This window comes from Silene latifolia, chromosome X, assembly GCF_048544455.1.
Source record: "Silene latifolia isolate original U9 population chromosome X, ASM4854445v1, whole genome shotgun sequence".
Classification (NCBI taxonomy): Eukaryota; Viridiplantae; Streptophyta; class Magnoliopsida; order Caryophyllales; family Caryophyllaceae; genus Silene; species Silene latifolia.
Window position 1 is genome coordinate 132,074,402 of NC_133537.1, and position 22,343 is coordinate 132,096,744.

At 35.5% G+C, this 22,343-nt stretch overlaps 1 protein-coding gene across 1 annotated transcript; it reads left to right on the forward strand.

The window, feature by feature from the left end:
- Positions 1-18,027: 18,027 nt before the first annotated feature.
- Positions 18,028-20,189, forward strand: LOC141618349 (uncharacterized). The gene is made up of 4 exons (XM_074435448.1): positions 18,028-18,280; positions 18,475-18,714; positions 18,886-19,046; positions 19,125-20,189. Exons 1-4 carry the CDS (start codon positions 18,028-18,030, stop codon positions 20,187-20,189), a joined length of 1,719 nt encoding a protein of 572 aa, XP_074291549.1.
- The last annotated feature ends 2,154 nt before the right edge of the window (positions 20,190-22,343 follow it).

The following is a 22,343-nucleotide window of genomic DNA, read 5'->3' on the forward strand; positions in this document are numbered from 1 at the left end:
TAGTTAGACTTCGTCTCTGCCCATGAAACTTTAGTATCTTATCATATGCAATATTTACACATTGTATGTAAATTTTGAAAAGAAATGGTTTATTTTGCATGATTTATGATTTTTAGATGTAAAAATCACATAAATAATGACTATTTTAGCATAAATTAGTTAAAATGAATTTTATGGCATGAAATTTTTTTCCAAATTTGTATATATGATATGAACATCAGATATAAAGTTTCATGTATAATTTCGTTTGATTTAGATGTTTATTGATTTTTATATTATAAAATTGATAAATAGCAACTTTAAATAGTCATAATTATAAATTCGATTTTTGGACCTAAAAATTTGTCTTTTAAGGTCATATAAACTTATTTAGAATATTCAAAATTTTAATTTTGATTTATTGAATAATTTTATTTTTAATTTAGAATTAAAGAGTTAAAATTATGTATTATGCGATTTATTTGTGAAATAAATTTAAATTTTATATAAGCAAGTTTTATTAAAATTTTGGAATGTTGGGAATTTTCCAGAATATACAAAATTATGATCTTGAATTTTTCGAAATTTTATGACTTTTTAGGAATTATTCCTTTATTATTATGAATAATATTGTTTAAAGAGCAATAATAAAATATCAAGTTTAATTATAGCCAAATATTTAGTGAAGACTAAATTTTTGAGTCCTTAGTAATTAACTTGGACATAGATTTGATTTATGTAATATTATGTGATTTTAATAAGTTAATAGTCATAATTATCCATAAAATCGGACTGAATATACGATATTAGCTTAAATAGGGCGATTTGGCACATCATATGGCATGTTTCATACATCTATTAATGCTGCATTTTTATTATGATTGTCATATTTTAATTTTATATAATTTTGAATTATGTAATTTGTACTTAGTATGGCCTTAGTTTTAATTGGTATTTCCCGAAATGAATGGAGATATCGATTCGGTTGTAATTCATGTGATCTCGTATCACTTTTATTTTATTTTTGTTTTTCTTTTTATAACGTATAAAGTAGAAAAGATATGTAATTTATTTATCCCGGAGATCCTTGAAGACGATGCCATTCGGAAAGGCGTTCCAACAAAGACGGTGTTGCCTTGAAGTGCGTGCCAAATGAAGTTCAAGGGACCAAAGGAGTTGGTTTCCGCATTTGTAAATGGTTTATTAGACTTAATTTTTTTTAGGAAGGCCATACTAGGATTTTATTTTTTTGCTTTGCATTTGTTTTATATGTTTGCATGCATAGCCAAATCGCCATAACCACACATGCATATCTTTTTTATCGAGTCATCGACCGTGTCATTTTTAATTATCGTAGTTCACTGCTTTAGTTCGCATAAAACGTGATAGATAATAAATTGACAAGACCTCTCACTAAATAATAATTGAGAATTAGCCTTACCAAATAGTAGAACCATGAATCCCAATTTCATAAGGAAGTAGGCTCGGCTCACCGGGGTGCTAAACTTGTTACGTTGGGTAAGTGGGTAGTAAATTGTTATTACATCGAAATTTGGATTGAGCTCAACGGAAGTATTCGTGACCGTAGTCGCATGTGTTACGGGCTAAAGATAAATATTAAAGTAATTTTCTCGACCGAGAGTTCTAAAAGTAGAATCGATTAAAGAGTTAATCCACCGAGTTATATTAATTAGGGATGAATCGGCTCACCGTCCCTGAATTGATATGAATTTGGATCTCGGGATCATTTATAATAGTTGGCTAGAGGTCACTATATAAATGCTTAAAACTTGTTTAAAGTTTTTACAAGTATGATTAAAATGACAAATGTTAATATTTCCTTTACCTCCATTTTGTAGTTTTTTCAATGGATCCTATCAATCCAACAACACCAATTACCATTGAGTCTTGTCATAACTTATTTGATGATATTTTCTCCAACAACAACCTCGATACAACTAGAGAGCTTCATTTGGGGATCGGTTCCGATGGAAACCTTAATTTCGTTACTTTCTCCATACCTCCTACTATAACTAGATCTTTTGTGAATTTGTCTCGGGCAGACCATCTCGCTAAATCTATGGGATCTTTATCTTTAGAAGAAAGGGATCTCGAAACTAGTGGGAGTCCTAGCAAGCAAGCTCTTGCAACTAAAGTGAAATGGTTCAAAAGGTAGAAAATTCAACAATGGAAATAAGATGGCTAGTGGGACTGCCAAAGGAGCCAAAGTTGATGATGAATTCCATTATTGTCATGGCATGGGACATTCGATGAGGAATTGTCCCATATATTCGGGAAATATTAGGGATGGACTTGTTATTCCACTTGGTAAAATTCCTTCTGAAATTTATGTTATTGATGTAAATTTTACATCCACCACAACGTGGGTATTAGATACCGGTTGCGGTTCTCAACATTGTAATCATTTACAGGGGCTAAGAAACATGGTAAAGCTGAGCAAGGGCGATGTTGATCTCCGACTTGGGAATGGAGCTACAGTAGCGGCCACATCCAAGGGAACTTATGTACTTGTTTTGGCAAATGGATTCGAGTTGTATTTGCATAATTGTTTTTATGTACCTTCTCTTTCTAAGAACATTATTTCATTTGCTATGTTAGACATAGAGGACTTTAATATTGTCATTAAAAACAATTGTTGTATTATTTCTAGAAATGACTTGGTCATAGGCCGAGGCTCTTCTATAAATGGCATTTATGTTCTAGAGACTTCAAATCCAAGTAAAGACATCTATAACATACAATCCAAGATACTCAAATCAAGTGATCCAAATGAATCGTACATTTGGCATTGTCGATTAGGTCACATTAACAAGAATCGCATTAAAAGATTAGTTTCAACTAATGTTGTTAAACCATTTGATTTTCAATCATATGGTATATGCGAATCTTGCTTCCTAGGCAAAATGAATCGTAATCCTTTTAGTGGTAAAGGTGTTAGAAATTATAATCTCATTATACTCACCATATTCATATATGTTATAATTAATTTAGTCATAAAAATAATTTAGATCTTATGCATGCAAACATGAATAAGGATAAAGAAGAAATCGTTTTCCTTACATTGAGATTTCGGATATATGGGCACAAATGAGTTCTCCTACTCATTTGTTCTTGAGCTTCCTAATATTGGATGAACAAGGATTCAAGCTTAGAATCCCTCCCAAGGAATTATACCCAAGATAACCTCTTAAAAATTAATATTATTAATACTAGAACAATATTAATCTAACTAAAAATTGACCCAAAACTATTGTTTTGTCCTCTTGAAATTTCGGTCAAGAGGGGAGGAATATTGGAGTAATTTTTCTCTCTAAAATTCTTTTGTTTTTTTAGATGTGCAAGAATGATTGATACACTAATATGCATGTAGTGTATATTAGGGAAATTATAGAAAAAAACCCTTGGTCTTTCTCTATGACAAAACTGGGTGGGGTGGGTTAAAGGGGCCAATGCATGAGCTTCAATTCTTCCCAAGAAATTAGGCATGCAAGGCTATGTGTTTAGGTTAATCATTATGCTTCTTTTATGAATAATAAAACATAATATAAACCCCAACCCACCCATAATTTTGGTACATATTGTGTAAAATGGAAAATCCATTTTACACATTATCTTGTCGATTTGTCACATGTAACATATTCCATGATATTATGTATATAAAATGTATTTTTAACAATTAAAAATCAACATATTAATAAAATATGTCACTTATAAAGTTAACCTAGTAATTCATAATTACTTGTACCGTAATGGGTTCCCGAGTCATAAAATACAACATTCTATATTTATAATAATCAATTCATTCCGTTTCAATTGTTTCCGTAATCAATAATCTCATCTAAGTAATAAAATAATTCGATTACTTAGACTGTATCTTATTTAATCAAATTACAATGAGATACGTAAGTATTACTTCCAAAATCGTCAGTCAATTTTAAGTAATTTAATTAACCCGTATCGTCATACGATCAATTAAATAATCAATTAAGAGTGTTACTCTTTAGGTATGACCTAAGGGGATCAACTGATCACCACCGTCGCACGACAGTAATGTCAAACTCTAGTCAGCCAATCATTACCGATATGTGTGGACCAGTTGACAGTAAAATATTACTTTCCACATGTATTCTTAAAATGAGACTTTAAACATGTGATCATCATGATCGACAATTGTGATCGCATTATTGTCGGAGGACACATATTCCAACAATCTCCCACTTGTCCTCGACAAGTGTGCGTCACCAATTCTCTTGTCCTATTACTATCTCCCACTCAATGCAAGGTGTCTTTCAGGTCGTACTTGCAAGTGATCATATCGAGAGTGGTTTCCTCGATCTGGAGAATAACTGATTGACCGGATTTATCTACCATAGATATCTTCCGAGCGTGGCCACGCATTTCTAGTTCATTACTCCTCGAGTGGCCCTGAGATATTGTTATAACCCTGACAAGGGGTGGACAGTTCCTATTGCACTTATTACCTTCGACTAGCCACATCCATCATAACCCAAAATATGCCCATTTGACCCCATTTACGAAGGTCGTAGTAACACAAATCAAAGTTAATCTAAAACTGTGCCATCTTAGGCGAACAGTCTTTAGTCAAAAGAATTGACTCATTAGAATACTATAGTAGCTCTCGCCACGACCAGGCTATATAAATTTGCCAGAACTCTATAAGCGGTCATAAGGCCCGACAAAGTGTTCCTAATGATCGCCTATGTGATCGACTAGTCATCACACATGACTCCATGGCACTTGAACTTGCCATCAATCGCATCACACTCTAGTCACTTCGAGACGTCACCTCATGTAAGTAACTATGGGCGAATACAATGCTAATCCGTGTTCACTTTAACGGGGTTCAATTGTCTCTACAACCCGTTTGGATGTAACAAAGTATAAGGTGAGTTAAGAATAACTCAAACGACGAATGTCGACATCACATTCGGGTAGTCAATACCATATTACAACCTTGTGATGTATATCGTAAGTGTGTAAACACTAGTCGATTGCAATAGAAGTTTAACATACCGTGTGTCCATGTGTTCATACTTTTTGTATTGCATTTTCCTTTATATTCATGTTATCTCTTATATCATGAACCGTACCAAGAACACATATAGGTTCCCAACCTAGGTTTGGGTTCTTTATCTTGAAAGAACTTTCTTTGTTGTTTATCACATAACCAACGAATTTGTGGTGGATGATATAACTTGCACTGGTCAAGTGTTCTACCAACTCGCAATGCACTAGGTATACGTTTTGTAGGGTCTTGCAACAATTGTCAAGATGATTAGTCTAGCACTTCTCATAAGTCCTAGCATATTAGAAAATATTAGTTTTGAGTAACTTCTTACTTTAACTAAGTATCTTTCAAAGCTTCTTATTTCTCCTTTTAGCTTGTATAGCTTAGGATTTTCATAAATCCTTACGTGTGATTGAACTTCAAAATGTGCTCACATAACAGAGTGTTATGTCCATCACTGGAATCGCTCATTAGTTCTCCTCGAGAATTCATGACGATTCTTCTATGGCTTGCCAATGAATCATCACGCTCTTATGCATATGATTCATTATTGGACATATGAATGATTATTCTAATGGCGGAAACATTAGTAATAAATGATCATCTGATCAACCATTCTTAGGTTCAATGAACGACCATGACTGCTTATGCCAATTCCATTTTCATTAACATGAATAACCTACGTTTCTAGTTGATATGATGTGTATATCTCAATACCTATCCAACATCTCATGATGTGATTGGATTCATCATAGTCCATTTTCATCCAGAATTGAAAACTCAAACATATCTTTGTGAAAGATAGTATTAGCTCGTCATTCTCAATGAGTAATGAGTTATCAATTTTACAAGATGATTGCTCCCACTAAATTCCATGTCTTCACATGATAATTTCCAACTCCCACTTAATTCCACATGTCTCGAAATTGACTACTCAATCGAAACATTTCAAGAATTGAAATACATTTTGCTTTGCCAAATTATTAAGATAAAACCAAATGGTCCCAACATATCTTTTTAAAACACCTATTTAGAGAAGGTTTCAATCTTAAACTTATGGAAAGAGAATTTTAATCTCTAACTCATTCATTTTATAATGATGCGTAGTAATGTCATTACTTAAATGTGAATTTCATTTAATATACGTCCTTCTCAAAATACCCTTTTCCGGAAGGATGTTTAACCATTTCATTTTCATAATGAGGTTAAGTAATGACACTAGCGTGGTTAACAATTAACTTAGCTTTTGTAGATATCGGCATATCTTTTTTTGCAACTTTTAGTCATAAATCTCATTTACTTTCGAGGATGCAACTTTGTTTCATTTAGGCTCTTAAGTAAATATCAATATTGAAAATCTTGGTCAAATGTTGTTCAAAAACTAGTCAAATCTCTTGATAAGTCTTTTCATTAGTCATTTTCTTCCAAAACTTTCTTTTGGTCTCCTCGTGTAGTTATCTTGAGAACATATTATTTTGATTACTTCACTTGGTCTCTTTTGTCATGTAGATTTCATCTATTCGAGACCATAGATCTCATCTATTCGTGTACACTATCTATATAGGTATACAAATCATTCTTTCTTTCGTAGATCTTATTTACTCAAGTATACAAATTCGCTTTGTTTTCTTTGTGTCTTCATTTTTCTCCCACTCTATCTTTAGAATAAATACACTAGAGATTCAAAGATAGCTTATGAGACACAAATAATGATTTTGAAGTATAAGGAGGACTATTTCATAGATTGACTAATTGTTATAGATTTGATAAGTGTATTCGGTGATTGACATTCCTTTAAGAGAGTTCATCAACTCAACATCACTTTATAATTGATCATACACAAGCCTTAAGCTTGTGGATATATAATGAATCCCATCATTATAGTTGTCAATTAGATCACTTTAAGTGGATGATCATATGTTTCTATGTGCAAGCATATAAAGACGAATTTTTAGAACAAAGAAAATACGATAAAAGCGGTGACTTGGGTTGCAAACCAAGCCACCATAATCCAAAATACAACAATTGTTTAGAAAGGATCAACCATTTTCATGTCGAACACGGAAATCAAAATAGTTCTAAAAATCCATCACATTAAAATAAAGACAATAATAAAAGCCAAGCTTTATCGGTGGCTACTCCTAGCTCCTTCATGATTTCTCAAGCTTGCTTTTCCTTTCCCTTGTCCTTGCTTGGTGGAGGCCCTATTTACAATAAAAAGGGGATACATTATCACAACTTTGTACCAAAATACCATAGTTGAATTAGAAACATAAAAGAAAGGATAGTCATTTACCTACTAGAGTAATCTTTCCAGCTTTGATGTCACCAAGATACTTGGAACAATTCCTTTTCCAATGTCCAACACCATTACAATAATGGCATTTATCAAGAGGACCCTTCTTGGTCTTGGAAGTACTAGCTTCAAAAGTCTTAGCCTTGGTGAAAGTGGGAGCTTGCTTCTTACCCTTCGTCCCATTGTTTTTGAATTTCCCCTTGCTCTTGGTGCTTATGTTAAACACATCCTTAGGTGGGTTAACATTTAACCCCATGTCTCTTTCGGCTTGCACAAGTAACTTGTGCAACTCTTCAAGAGACACGTCCTTGTCTTGCATATTAAAATTCACCCGGAATTGAACATATGCCTTGACTTTGGATAAGGAGTGTAGAATCCTATCTACAATGAGTTCTTTGGGGATTTCAACTTTTTGAATCTGCAATGTCTCGACTAGCTCCAACAATTTGAGCACGTAAGGGCTAACCTTTTGGCCCTCCTTGAAATCGAGATCAAAGAATACCGAGGCCGCCTCGTATTGGACGATCCTCGGAGTTTGTGAAAACATTGTCACAAGCTTGGAATAGATTTCATTAGCGGTGCCCATTTTAAAGGCTCTCCTTTGGAGATCCGCCTCCATCGCAAAAATCAACACATTTTTCATTGCGGCGGACTCCTTGTGGTGAGCCTCATATGCTTCCCTAGTGGCGGCACTCGACCTAGCATTAGGTTCGGGTGGAGAGGCCTCGGTGAGGTAACGAAGCTTGTCGTCACCTTGGGCAGCTAATTTGAGTTGGGCATCCCAATCGGAGAAATTTGACCCATTCTTTTCAAGTTTACAATGATCCATGAAGGATCGGAGCCATGAAGCATTAGTGAGAGGTGTGGCGTTTGGTGTTTGGAGCGGCCATTTGTTATGAGAAATAAAAGCGGTCTACAAAACAAAAAATAGAAGGAATAAAACATATGTCATTTTCAAAATAATAACACTCGTAAAATTAATTAATTTTAAACAAGTTTTATTGCATTTATCTAGTGAGCTCTACCCAACTTGATAAATGATTCCAAGATCCAAATTCATATTAACTTGGGCACGGGGTAGCCGATTCATCCCTTATCAATATAACTCGGTGGATTAACTCTTTAATCGATTCTACTTTTAGAAATCTTGGTCGATAAATTACATTAATATTTATCTATAGCCCGGAACACATGCGACTACGGTCACGAATACTTCCGTTGAGGTCAATCCAAATTTCAAATAAATGTGTCCATGATCCAAATTCACATTAACTTGGGCACGGGGTAGCCGATTCATCCCTCATCAACATGAATTCGGTGGATAGACATTTATCACCCACTTCCCCTACGTAACAAGGTTTGTACCCCGGGGTGGCCGAGTGCACTCCCTCGCGAAATAGGTTTTCATGGTTTCTACTTTTTGGTAAGGCTATGTCTCAATTGTTTATTTTTAGCGAGAGGTCATGTCAATTTATTATCTATCACGTTTTAAGTGAACTAAAGCGGTGAACTACGATAATTGTAATTGACACGGTCGATAAACTCGATAAAAGGATAATGCATGTTTTAGTTATGACGATTTAGCGATGCATGCAACATATAAATAAAATGCAAACCATAATAAAAAAAAATCCTAGTATGGCCTTCCTAAAATAGTAAATCTAATTTAACTATTACAAATTCGGAAACCAACTCCTTTGGTCCCTTGAACTTCGGTCTTGGCACGCATTTCGAGGTAACACCGTCTTTAATGGATCGCCTTCTCGAGTGGCACCGTCTTCAAGGATCTCCGGAATAAATAAATTACATAACAAATTACATAATTTCCTATTATACATTTGTAATAAAAATAAAAATAAATCTATTAAATTACAAAACGGCGATAAGAGATCACAATAAATTACAACCGAATCGATATTCCCATACATTTCGGGTAATATCAATTAAAACTAAGGCCATACTAAGTAAAATTACATAATTCAAAAATTACATAAAATAAAATTATGACAATCATAAATAAAATGCATCATTATAATATGTATGAACATGCCCAATTTTATGCTAAATCGCCTTTAAGGAGCCAATATCGTATATTAATCGGTTTTTACGGATTTGCGTGATTTAACCTTTTAAAAATCACAATAATTACATAAAATCATATTTATGTACTAGTTAATTACCCTAACCATATTAGGAGTCAAAATTAGTCTCCACTAACATATTGACAATAATTAACTTATATTTCTTAATATTGTTCATAAAAGGACTTAAAATTATACAATATAATGCCATAAACTTCAAATAAATCATAAAAATTTCAAATAAATTTGAAATTTGAAATTTTAAACTCATGGACATTCTGGAAAAATACCATGACACTCATAATGTTCAAAAACATAGGTTAAAATTTCGAAATTTATCGAGAAAAACAATGTTGCGGTTTATCGGATTTATCAATTATAACCATAAAAATGTGAGAAAAATTATTTTTATCAACTTTTAAATTTTAGATCTGAAATATGTGATAAAATGCAACATGTGACGTTTTTCCTTAGTCATGAAGTATGTTTTAGCAATTTTTACTAATTAAAGTCACTATTTATGTGATTTTTCATCAAAAAATCATATATCATGCATAAAGACTTCATTATAGCCAATTATTTTACACACATCTTGTAAAATTGCATGTGACATAATACTAAATTTCTATGACCAGATTCGAAATATAATTCATATTAACCTATTTTTCATTTAAATTCAATTTTATCTTGAAAAATCCATATTTCGAGCATAAGAACTCATAAAATTATGAAAAATTACAGGTCATCAAAAGATAATATATGTCAAAACATATCCAAAAACCACTGGAAAAATCGAAGTTTAGGTAATTTTAGTCCAAAAATGACATTTTTATCATAAAATCACATTTTAATGCCATTATTATAAAAAATGAACAATAAAAATCCATAAATTAACCAAAATATCCTAAATACATTTTAGGACAAGAAACTTTAACATGCATAATAAATTTCGTGATATATCATAATAAACACAAATTTATAAGTTTTGTTTGTTAATCATATAACTCGGAAAAACAATAACCGATTTGCATGCCAACAACCTAAGGCTCATGATACCACTTGTTAGAAATTATAATCTCATTATACTCACCATATTCATATATGTTATAATTAATTTAGTCATAAAAATAATTTAGATCTTATGCATGCAAACATGAATAAGGATAAAGAAGAAATCGTTTTCCTTACATTGAGATTTCGGATATATGGGCACAAATGAGTTCTCCTACTCACTTGTTCTTGAGCTTCCTAATATTGGATGAACAAGGATTCAAGCTTAGAATCCCTCCCAAGGAATTATACCCAAGATAACCTCTTAAAAATTAATATTATTAATACTAGAACAATATTAATCTAACTAAAAATTGACCCAAAACTATTGTTTTGTCCTCTTGAAATTTCGGTCAAGAGGGGAGGAATATTGGAGTAATTTTTCTCTCTAAAATTCTTTTGTTTTTTTAGATGTGCAAGAATGAATGATACACTAATATGCATGTATTGTATATTAGGGAAATTATAGAGAAAAACCCTTGGTCTTTCTCTATGACAAAACCGGGTGGGGTGGGTTAAAGGGGCCAATGCATGAGCTTCAATTCTTCCCAAGAAATTAGGCATGCAAGGCTATGTGTTTAGGTTAATCATTATGCTTCTGTTATGAATAATAAAACATAATATAAACCCCAACCCACCCATAATTTCGGTACATATTGTGTAAAATGGAAAATCCATTTTACACATTATTTTGTCAATTTGTCACATGTAACATGTTCCCTTACATTATATAAATAAAATGTATTTTTAACAATTAAAAATCAACATATTAATAAAATATGTCACTTATAAAGTTAACCTAGTAATTCATAATTACTTGTACCGTAATGGGTTCCCGAGTCATAAATTACAACATTCTGTATTTATAATAATCAATTCATTCCTTTTCAATTATTTCCGTAAACAATAATTTCATCTAAGTAATTAAACAATTCGATTACTTAGACTGTATCTTATTTAATCAAATTACAATGAGATACGTAAATATTACTTCCAAAATCGTCCGTCAATTTTAAGTAATTTAATTAACCCGTATCGTCATACGATCAATTAAATAATCAATTAAGAGTGTTACCCTTTAGGTATTACCTAAGGGGATCAACTGATCACCACCGTCGCACGACAGTAATGTCAAACTCTAGTCAGCCAATCATTAGCGATATGTGTGGACCAGTTGACAGTAAAATATTACTTCCTACATGTATTCTTAAAATGAGACTTTAAACATGTGATCATCATGATCGACAGTTGTGATCGCATTATTGTCGGAGGACACATATTCCAAAAAAAGGGACTCGAGCTAGTGAACTATTGGGCCTTATACATACCGATGTATGTGGAACAATGACTATCACCGCTAGGGGTAATTATGACTACTTCATTACCTTCACCGATGATTTACGTAGATATGGGTATATCTACTTAATGAAATACAAGAGTGAGGCCTGTGAGAAATTTAAAGAATTTCAAAATGAAGTAGAAAACCAATTGAACAAGAAGATAAAGGCACCACGATCCGATCGTGGTGGAGAGTATCTTAGTAATGAATTTGATTCATACTTGAAAGGTTGTGGCATTGTGCCACAACTCACTCCATCCGGTAAACCACAACTTAATAGTGTTGCCGAGAGGAGAAATAGAACCCTACTAGATATGGTTCGATCTATGATGTGTCAAACTGAGTTACCCGACTTGTTTTGGGGATTGCAATCCAAACCGCAATCAAATCATTGAACAATAGTCCAACAAAAGCAACCGAAAAGACTTCATATGAGATGTGGAAAGGAAGGGTTCCTAATATATCCTATATGAAGATTTGGGGATGTAATGCTTACGTCAAGGTAAAGACCGAAAACAAGCTAGCTCCACGATCTGAAAAATGCATCTTTGTAGGTTACCCCAATACCTCCCGAGGCTATTACTTCTACAAACCTCATGAAAACAAAGTGTTTGTGTCTAGTGAAGCTGTCTTCTTAGAAAGTGAGTTTATTTCTAAAAGACAGAGTGGGAGAAATTTTGAACTTGATGAAGTTCAAAAGCCACAAACCGAAGTAAAGGCGCAAGAAGACGTTCCTTCGTCGTCTAATTCGGTTATTATTCCTCCACCGAGGAGATCGGGTCGAGTTTCTCGCCATCCTGATAGATATGTTTGACTTATCCAAGAGGATGGGAGTCTTGATGTGTTACTTCTAGAAAGTGACGAACCCGCCACCTACAAAGCTGCAATCTCTAGTCCCAATTCAGCTTTATGGCTTGAAGCCATGAAATCCGAATTGAGTTCTATGCATGAAAATCAAGTTTGGAGCTTGGTAGATTTGCCTGAAGGGGCAAGACCTCTTCAATGCAAATGGATCTTTAAAGTAAAGAATGGCATAGAAGGGCATGATGATGACTACAAGGCTAGGCTAGTGGCAAAAGGTTTTACCCAAGTTCATGGTCCTCACTATGACGAAACCTTTGCCCCCGTAGCCATGCTGAGATCCATTAGGATACTGTTAGCGATCGCCACATTTCATGACTATGAAATCTGGCAAATGGATGTCAAGACCGCCTTTCAAAATGGGCATTTAGAAGAGGAGGTGTATATGATGCAACCTGAAGGTTTTGTAGATCCTAAAAATCCTAACAAAGTATGCAAGCTTAAGAGATCCATTTATGGTCTTAAGCAAGCATCAAGAAGTTGAAACCATCGATTTAATCATGTTATAAAAGAAAATGGTTTTACTCGAAGTGTTGAGGAACCATGTTTATACATGAAAATCAGTGGGAGCAACGTTGTGTTCCTAATATTGTATGTGGATGACATACTACTTGTTGGAAATGACATTCCAATGTTATTCTCCATCAAAGAGTGGTTGGGAAATCATTTCCAAATGAAGGATTTAGGACAAGCACAACGCATATTAGTTATCCGGATCTATAGAGATAGACTCAAAAGGATATTGACATTAAGTCAAGAATCTTATATTGACAAGGTTTTTCGACGCTTCAACATGGACCAGTCTAAGAGAGGCTTAATTCCTATGGGTAGTGGGATATTTTTTGGCATGTCTCAATCCCCCTCCGAACCCGAAGATGTTGAACGCATGAAGTTGATTCCCTATGCTTCTGCTATTGGATCAATCATGTATGTCATGATATGCACTCGTCCAGATGTCTTGTATGCTTTAAGCATGACAAGTAGATATCAAGATAATCTAGGTGAGAGTTACTAGATAGCTGTTAAGAATATCCTTAAGTACTTGCGAATGACTAAGGATTCTATCTTAGTGTTTGGAGGAGACTCCGAGCTATGTGTTAAGGGTTACACAGACTCGAGCTTTTAAACAGATAGAGATGACATGAAATCACAAGGTGGATTCGTTTACATGCTCAATAGTGGTGCCGTAAGCTGGGGAAGCTTCATAGAAGCTGTGACTACGGGTTCTACTACAGAGGCTGAGTATGTTGCAGCATCAGAAGCTACCAAGGAAGCTGTGTGGATTAGGCAATTCATAGAAGGGATAAGGGTAGTTCCTACTGCGAAAGATCCCATTACTCTCTATTGTGACAACAATGGGACCATCTTCCAAGCTAGAGAGCTAAAGTCTAGTAATAAATCTAGACATGTACTCAGAAAATTTCATAATATTAGAGATTTTAATGAATAAAAGGATATTGCAATTTGTAAGGTTGGGACGGATGATAACTTAGCTGATCCCCTCACCAAGCCTTTATCGCAGGCTAAACAAGATGGACATGTTGTTTCCATGGGGCTTAAATGTATGCCTAATTTGTACTAGATTATTTGATATGAAATAAAATGTTGTTTTATCTGTTCATATATAATCACATTTGTCTTTTAAATTTAAAATATTACTTTGTCACATCCAAATGGGTTGTTGAGACAATATTGAACCCCATTAAAGTGAATTAGATTGACATAGTAATCGCCCATAGTTACTTACATGAGGTGATATCTCGAAGTAACTAGACTGTGATGCGATTGATGGCAAGCTCAAGTGCCATAGAGTCATGAGAGATGACTAGTCGATCACATAGGCAGAATGTATCAGACACTCTGTCGGGCTTATGACTGCTTATAGAATTCGGGAAAATTTTATAGTCTGGTCGTGGCGAGAGCTACTATAGTATTCTTATGTGTCGATTCTTTGACTAAAGACTATTCGCCTAAGATGGCACAATTTCAAAGTCACTTTGATTTGTGTTCTATGACCTTCGTAATTGGGTCAAATGGGCACATTTTGGGTTGTGATGAGCAGTGGCTATGCGAAGGGAAAAGTGCAACAGGAATTGTCTACCCCTAGTCAGGGTTATCTTATATCTCGAGGCCACTCGAGGAGTAATGAACGGGAAATGCGTGGCCACGCTCGGAAGGTATCTACGGTAAATAATTCCGGTCAGACAGTTATTCGCCAGATCGAGGAAACCACTCATGATATGATTAAGTGCAAGGACGACCTTCAAGACACCTTGCATTGTGTGGGAGATAGTAATAGGACAAGAGATTTAGTGACGCACAATTGTCTCGGACAAGTGGGAGATTGTTGGAGTATGTTTCCTCGACAATAATACGATCACATGTTTAAATCTCATGATAAGAATATATGAGGGAAAGTAATATTTTATTGTCAACAGATCCACATTAATCGGTAATGGTTGTCTGACTAGAGTTTGACATTACTGTCGTATGACGGTGGTGATCAGTTGATCCCTTAAGGTCATATATCTAGGGTAACACTCTTAATTGATAAATTAATTAATTGTATAATGATACAAGTTAATTAATCCTGTAAAATATATGATGTTTTTATTATTGTTTATAAAACAATTATAATTAGAATGAGTAATATATTATAATTACAAGGTGTTGTGAATTATAATTAATGGTCCATTTTAGTATGTGCAATCATGTATTGTTGATTATGTCATTGCATGTGATTTATCTTATGTGATTTATCTTATGTAATAAACATGACCAACATGATTAAAAAGAATGAGTAACCTAGAGATAGAAAGAGAAGGCGATATCTGGCATCTCTAGGGTTTAGCAAAGTTCCTAATTTTATAGTGATCTCTTGTCAGCAATGGCTAAGAAATCTAATACATCTGCAAATGCTAAATTACATACTACATCTAAATCAGTTACATCAGAAGTTTTGCAATCTGCAAAGAAGTCCTTGCTGCACGGACCGGGGGGTGAGGAAGGACATAAGCAGAGAAATATACATAACATCAACGACATCCCTGCGTACGAACTGGATGAAATTGTGGTAGAGGATGTAGAGGAGGAATCAGATTCTGAGGCAGAAAAAAACGAGATTAATGAGGAAGGGATCTGGTACCAAAAACATGGGAAGAAGATAATGCAAATGATAGAGGACGAACCTGAAGATCTGCTGCAATTAACGGATGATGATGTCAAAGATGAATTGAACTATTGGCAGCAGGCAGTATATGGGTTCATTGTGGGTGCTAATCCACCATGGCAAGTCTTGGAAGAATTCCTGAAAAGAATATGGAGTAAGTATTCAATTGATAATGTTGCTTTTCTTCCAAATGGAGTCTTTTTAGCCAGATTTGCAACAGAAGAAATGAAACAAAAAGTTTTAGGAAGTGGACATTATTTATTTGATAATAAACCCCTCATCATCAAACCACGGATGCCTGATATTGAATTAACTAAAGAAGAGGTTAAAAATGTACCTGCTTGGATAAGACTTCAAAATTTACCTTTGAAATTTTGGGGTACTAGCCTCGTTAAAATAGCAAATCTTGTTGGGAAATATGTCAAGAGTGACACTGAACAGAAAACGAGGCTAGGGTTTGCTAGGGTTATGGTGGAACTACAAGTGGGAAAGACATTTCCAAACAAAATCAAATTCCTGGATGAGAAGAAGCAGCTAGTGCAAATCCCCATAGAGTACGAGTGGAAGCCAACCTTATGCTCGAAATGCCAACAACTAGGGCATGAGAAAGATAACTACGGGAAAGTGCAAAAGCAAATGGTTAAGAAGCCTGTTAAGCAAGTCTGGCAACCTGTGTAGAAGAAAAGCCAAGTTAAAAGTGCAGGTACAGCAACTACTAATGTCAAGTTTATTGGCCAGCAGGTTAATACTAATCTGGTCAAAGAGGTAGAGCATACTCCAGAGAGGACCCCTGAATCAGTGCATGAAAATGTAGGGACTATCTCCCCAGTCAGAATGATTCCCAAGGCAACTAAAGTAGGGGTAGTAAATGTGAGTAGAAATCTGCAAGTCTCACCATCTTACATGGAAGTTTTAAATGGTCCATGCTCTCCAAAGCAGGGCATAGGAATTGATGGTATTGATTCCCTTAATCTGAATCCATGATTAGTCTAGGATTTTGGAATGTGAGAGGGATGAATAGAGAAGGGAAACAGAAAGTTGTAAATAGTTTTTTGCATTCACATAATGTAGGAGTTTATGGTCTTCTGGAAACTAAAATTAAATCAAATAATCTGAATAAGACAATGAATATTGTGTTCAAAGAGTGGAGTATATCTACAAATAATGCTCATCATCATGGAGGTAGAGTGTGGGTCATGTGGAAACCTTAACTGGTGGATATTCAGTTGGAGTATGATCCTCAGTACATTCACATGTTAGTGGTTGATAAAAGGTTTAATGTGCAGTACTATCTCACCTTTGTCTATGCTTTTAATGGAGTAAGTGATAGAGAATCACTTTGGTTTAATCTCAAAAGGCTCTTGGCTCATATTCATATTCCTTGGGCAGTGGGTGGTGACTTCAATTGCGTGCTATATGATAATGAGAGATTGGGTGGTAAAGTGAGCAATAATGAATCTGAGCCTTTTCAAGAGTGCTTAGATAGTTGTAATCTTATGGACAATCAAGCTATAGGGGCTTTTTACACATGGAATAACAAGCAACCACCTGAGACTAGGGTCTACAGTGGACTAGACAGGTTTTTAGTCAATGAGGAATGGATGATAAGTTTTCCCACTATGATTGCAAACTTCCTACCAGAGGGTCATTTTGATCATTATCCTTGTGTAGTTCAGTCAGCCATGACTAGTCAGAAGAAGAAGAAGAATAGACCTTTTAAATACTTTAATATGTGGAGTTCTTCTCCTCACTTTCAAGGTTGTGTCACAAGGGTTTGGGACCAAGAAGTAGAAGGGACAAAGATGTATAGAGTGGTCAGGAAGCTAAAAGCTTTGAAGCCAAAGTTAAAGGAGATAAACAGGAGTCATTTCACTGATGTTGAGAATGCTGCTGACCTAGCCCTCACAAAGTTGTATCAATTACAGCAGCAACTGATCTCACATCCACACGATAAGGAGCTTATGAGTCAAGAATTTGAAGCTCACCAGTCTTCCAAAGTGTTACAACAAGCAAAAATGGATTATTTTTTAAAAAAAAGCAAAAGCACATTGGATTACTGAAGGGGATATAAATTCAGCCTACTTTCATGGGGTTTTAAAAGCCAGGAGGAATGCAAATTATATTCATGAGATCAAGGACCATAAAGATAAACTTCACACTGATGGGGAAGGGATTAAGAAAGCTTTTATAGCGTATTAGCAAATGCTTCTTGGTTCTAAAAGTGAAACCCTTACAGTTCAAAAACATGTTGTGAGAAAAGGGGGTGTATGTACTGATCTTTATACTCAAAAATGGCTACAACCAGTCACAAGGGGAGAGATCAAGGACATAATTTTTCAGATCCCTAATGATAAGGCTCCAAGTCCAGATGGGTATTCTAGTAAGTTCTTTAAAGATACTTGGGATATAGTTGGTGATGACATTACAGATGCAGTTATGGACTTCTTTACTTCAGGTACTATTTAAAGCAACTGAATGCTACACTCATTACACTGATCCCAAAAGTGGAGAGGCCTTCCTCTATTTTGCAATATAGGCCCATAACATGTTGTAATGTCCTTTATAAATGTATATCCAAACTATTATGCAATAGACTGGCAAGTGTGTTGCCTGATTTAATTGCTACAAATCAGGGTGGATTCATCCAAGGTAGGAGCATTATGGAAAACATCTTGGTTTTCCAGGACATTATAAGATTGTATAGTAGAAGTGCTGTGTCTCCTAGATGCCTTCTCAAGATTGACTTACAGAAAGCTTATGACACAGTGGAGTGGGTCTTTTTAGAACAGATGATGGTGGCTTTAAATTTCCCTAAGCAGTTCATAGGATGGATTATGCAGTGTGTGACTACTGCATCTTATTCCCTAACTTTAAATGGGGATATGTTTGGTTTTTTCAAGGGCCAAAGGGGTTTGAGACAAGGGGATCCTCTCTCACCTTTATTGTTCACAATTTGTATGGAATACTTGTCTAGACTGATGGGGCATATTACTCAGATAAAAAAATTCCAATACCACCCACTTTGCAAACCTATGAAGCTCACTCACTTGATGTTTGCAGATGATCTCCTCTTGTTTTGTAAAGGTGATGCACACTCTATTATGGTTATTCTGAGAACTTTCTCTACCTTCTCCAAATCGTCAGGGTTAAAACTGAGCAAAGGTAAGTCCAATGCGTATTTTAATGGAGTGAGGGAGAGCTTGAAGGCTGAGATTATGCAGGTATAAGGTTTTATAGAAGGGTCTCTGCCCTTCAGATACCTGGGGGTTCCTATAAAGACCACCAGACTTAATACACAGGACTGCAAACCACTTATTGAGAAAATTGTAAACAAAATTAGAGGGTTGGGTACTAGGAAATTATCTTATGCACGAAGATTAATCCTGGTCAAGGCAGTCCTGAAAACTTATCACAACTACTGGGCTTCCATGTTTATTTTACCTAATGGAGTGTTGGCTAGAATTCAGTCCATTTGCAGAAATTTTCTGTGGGATGGGGGAGTGGATTATATAAGGACACCCTTGGTGGCCTGGGATAAAATTTGCAAACCCAAATTAGAAGGAGGATTAGGACTGAAGGATGACATTATTTGGAACAAGGCGGTTGTGGGTAAGCTAATTTGGTGGATCACAACCAAGACTGATCACCTATGGGTCAAATGGGTGCATCATACCTATCTCAGAAACACTGATTGGGATACCTATACACCAAGTTCGGATGCTAGTTGGTATTGGAGGAAATTATGTCAGGTTAGGGCTCATATGGATTCAGCATATAGACAAAATGTGTGGATGGTGCAAAAAGGAAGGGAATACACCATTGCTAAAGGTTATGAGTTTCTTCGGAACAAAAATGCCAAGGTCAGCTGGGATAAGTTTGTTTGGAACAACTTAACTATTCCTAAACACAGTATCATAGCATGGCTATACCATCACAATGCTTTAAATACTCAGGAGAAACTTCAGAGATTAGGGATTACGGGGGAGAATACCTGTTTCATTTGTGGAGCTGGGGTGGAAACTGCAGACCATCTCTTCTTTGAGTGTGTGTACAGTACCCAGGTGATAATCCGAGGAGGGGAGTGGCTGGAGATCAATATTCCTTGCACGAATATCACAGATTGGAGAACTCGCATGATGGGATCTACTAAAAGACAAGCACTGCTGAATGCAACGATCAATGCGTGTATGTATCATCTCTGGCGAACTCGAAACCACTGCAAATTTGAGTTCCAACTTGAGAGACCTTCGAAAGTAGCTACGAATATCAAAGGTGAGCTTTCTCTATGGTTCCTGAGCTTGATGAAGACCGGAAAAAGCATAGACAGGGACTGGATTCAGAGGATATGTGGAAGAATTGACTGATTCGAGATTGTTAGGGTATGGCTTGGGAAAGTTTCCCCAAATTAATTTTGTTGTTGTAATCAGATATGTTGGCTGGGGGTGATAGGTTTGTGTTTAATAATGGGCCACTTTTGTGTTGGACTAGTTTATTTTGGGCAGAATTGGGTTCCGTCCACTATTGGGGACCTGGGCTATCCATGTAATGGTTACTCTTGTTCCTTTTTAATAAAATCACTTACATTTCATCAAAAAAAAAATGATTTTTAATAAGTTAAAAATGCATTACATGATCATATACCTAGTAACATGTCACATATGTCACAAATTACAATTGACAAAATCACAAACTTAAAATGGATTCCATTTTACATATGAAAACCGGTTTTTTATATGGGTGGGGGACAATTGTGCTTTGGCTTAAATGCTTGAAACAACCCTATTAAGCATGGTTTAGGGATTGGTCACTTTAGGTTTTCTTGTGAAGAACAATTGAGGGAAAAAATAAGCAAGGATTGGCCTTGCTTCCCTTTCCCTACCCGGCCCCCTTCTCCACTCTTTACCATAAGAATTATTTTTCTTATGGTAAATCAATTCTAATGCTATTCTTATTTTAGTTCTCCAAAATTGTTTAGATATAGAAAATAAAAACATCATTTCAATACTAATATTAAGATCAATTTACTAGTAGTAGTAATAAAATTATAGTAGTTATTTTAAAGGAACATTTACTAATTTCTAGTAACAAAATTAGTTTATGTATTAAGAGGGATTACCTTGGTACAATCGTTTAAGGAGTAGATCCTACCATTGGATCTACGGTTTTCTCTTGGAGCACTTGGATTTTTCTTAAGAAGACTAATTTGGAAGGAGTCCAATTAGTATATCCATTTCGGCCACCAATGTAAGAATAATTGATTTCTTCTCTTTTATTCATTTGTTATGCATGCATAAGATCTAGATTAGTTTATGACTAAACTAATTTTTATTAAGTTATTAGATGTGTCTAATAAGAGGTTAATGAATCTTTCAGCGCGCAGCGTCTGTTCGTCCAAGAGGACGAGTTCATCATACCTATCTCTATTCCATTCAGCTTTTAGAATTTGACTTTCGAGTAAAATGCGTAGAGATGGGATCTCTAGCGCTACTGGTTGCACAACTTTCATGCCGTAAGTCAAATAGAAAGGAGTAGCCCCAGTGGGTGTTCTAACTGATGTACTATATCCCCATAACTCAAAGAGTATCTTGCTAGGCCAATCGCGCTAATTGTCGATCATTTTGTGAGGATTGTGACGACATTTTTTTTGGCTGCCTCTACCGCGCCAATAGTTTGGGGTCTATATGTCGAGGAATGGTGATGCTTTATCTTATATCTGGCTAACAACTGTTCAGCTTCGGGCTGAAAATGTGACCCGTTTTCACTGATGATTTCATGTGGGCAACCGTATCGACAGATGATATTGGTTTGTATGAAATTGGCCACATGTTTAGCTGTAAGGCTAGTGTAGGATGCTGCCTCGACCCATTTAGTAAAATAATCGATAGCTACAAGAATGTAACAATGACCTCCCGTCCCAACTAGAGTGATTTTCCCGATAATGTCTATTCCCCATGCCGAAAATGGGCAAGGAGATGTCATGGTATATAGCATTGAGGGAGGAACATGTTGCACATTCCCGAAGATCTGGAAATTGTGACAATACCTAACATATTTCATGTAATCTAACTCCATTGTCGTCCAGTAAAACCTTAGACGCATAATCTTCTTTGCCATCATAGGTCCACTCATGTGAGGACCGCATTCTCCATTGTGAACTTCCTCCATTACTTTCTGTGCCTGTGAATGATCAAGGCAACGTAAGGGGACACCAAGTGGTGTTCTTTTGTATAATTCTCCCTGCATGAGGAGGCATTTAGAGGCAAGTAGGCATATGGCGCGTTGTCCCCTCTTATCCATATCTGGTGGATATGTACCATTGAGCTTGAAATTGAGAATGGCCTGGAACCAAGGTTCCTCTGGGTTTTCCTCTTCATCTGTAAGGAAGTGTACGTAGTAAAGATGCTCTATCTAAGTAAAGATTCCAAGAATCCATACTTGTTTGTAAAATATCCTCATCTGGAAAGGACCATATGTCTATTGCTTGCGTATCGTCGATAGGATTATCTGCGAAGAATTCA

Excerpts from the sequence above, each read along its gene's own strand:
- LOC141618349 (XM_074435448.1), top strand. The coding sequence starts at position 18,028 with ATGCTTCTTGGTTCTAAAAGTGAAACCCTTACAGTTCAAAAACATGTT. Across the intron at positions 18,715-18,885 it reads TTTAAATGGGGATATGTTTG|ATGATCTCCTCTTGTTTTGT; the intron begins GTTTTTTCAAGG and ends TGATGTTTGCAG. Across the intron at positions 19,047-19,124 it reads TGAAGGCTGAGATTATGCAG|GACTGCAAACCACTTATTGA; the intron begins GTATAAGGTTTT and ends CTTAATACACAG.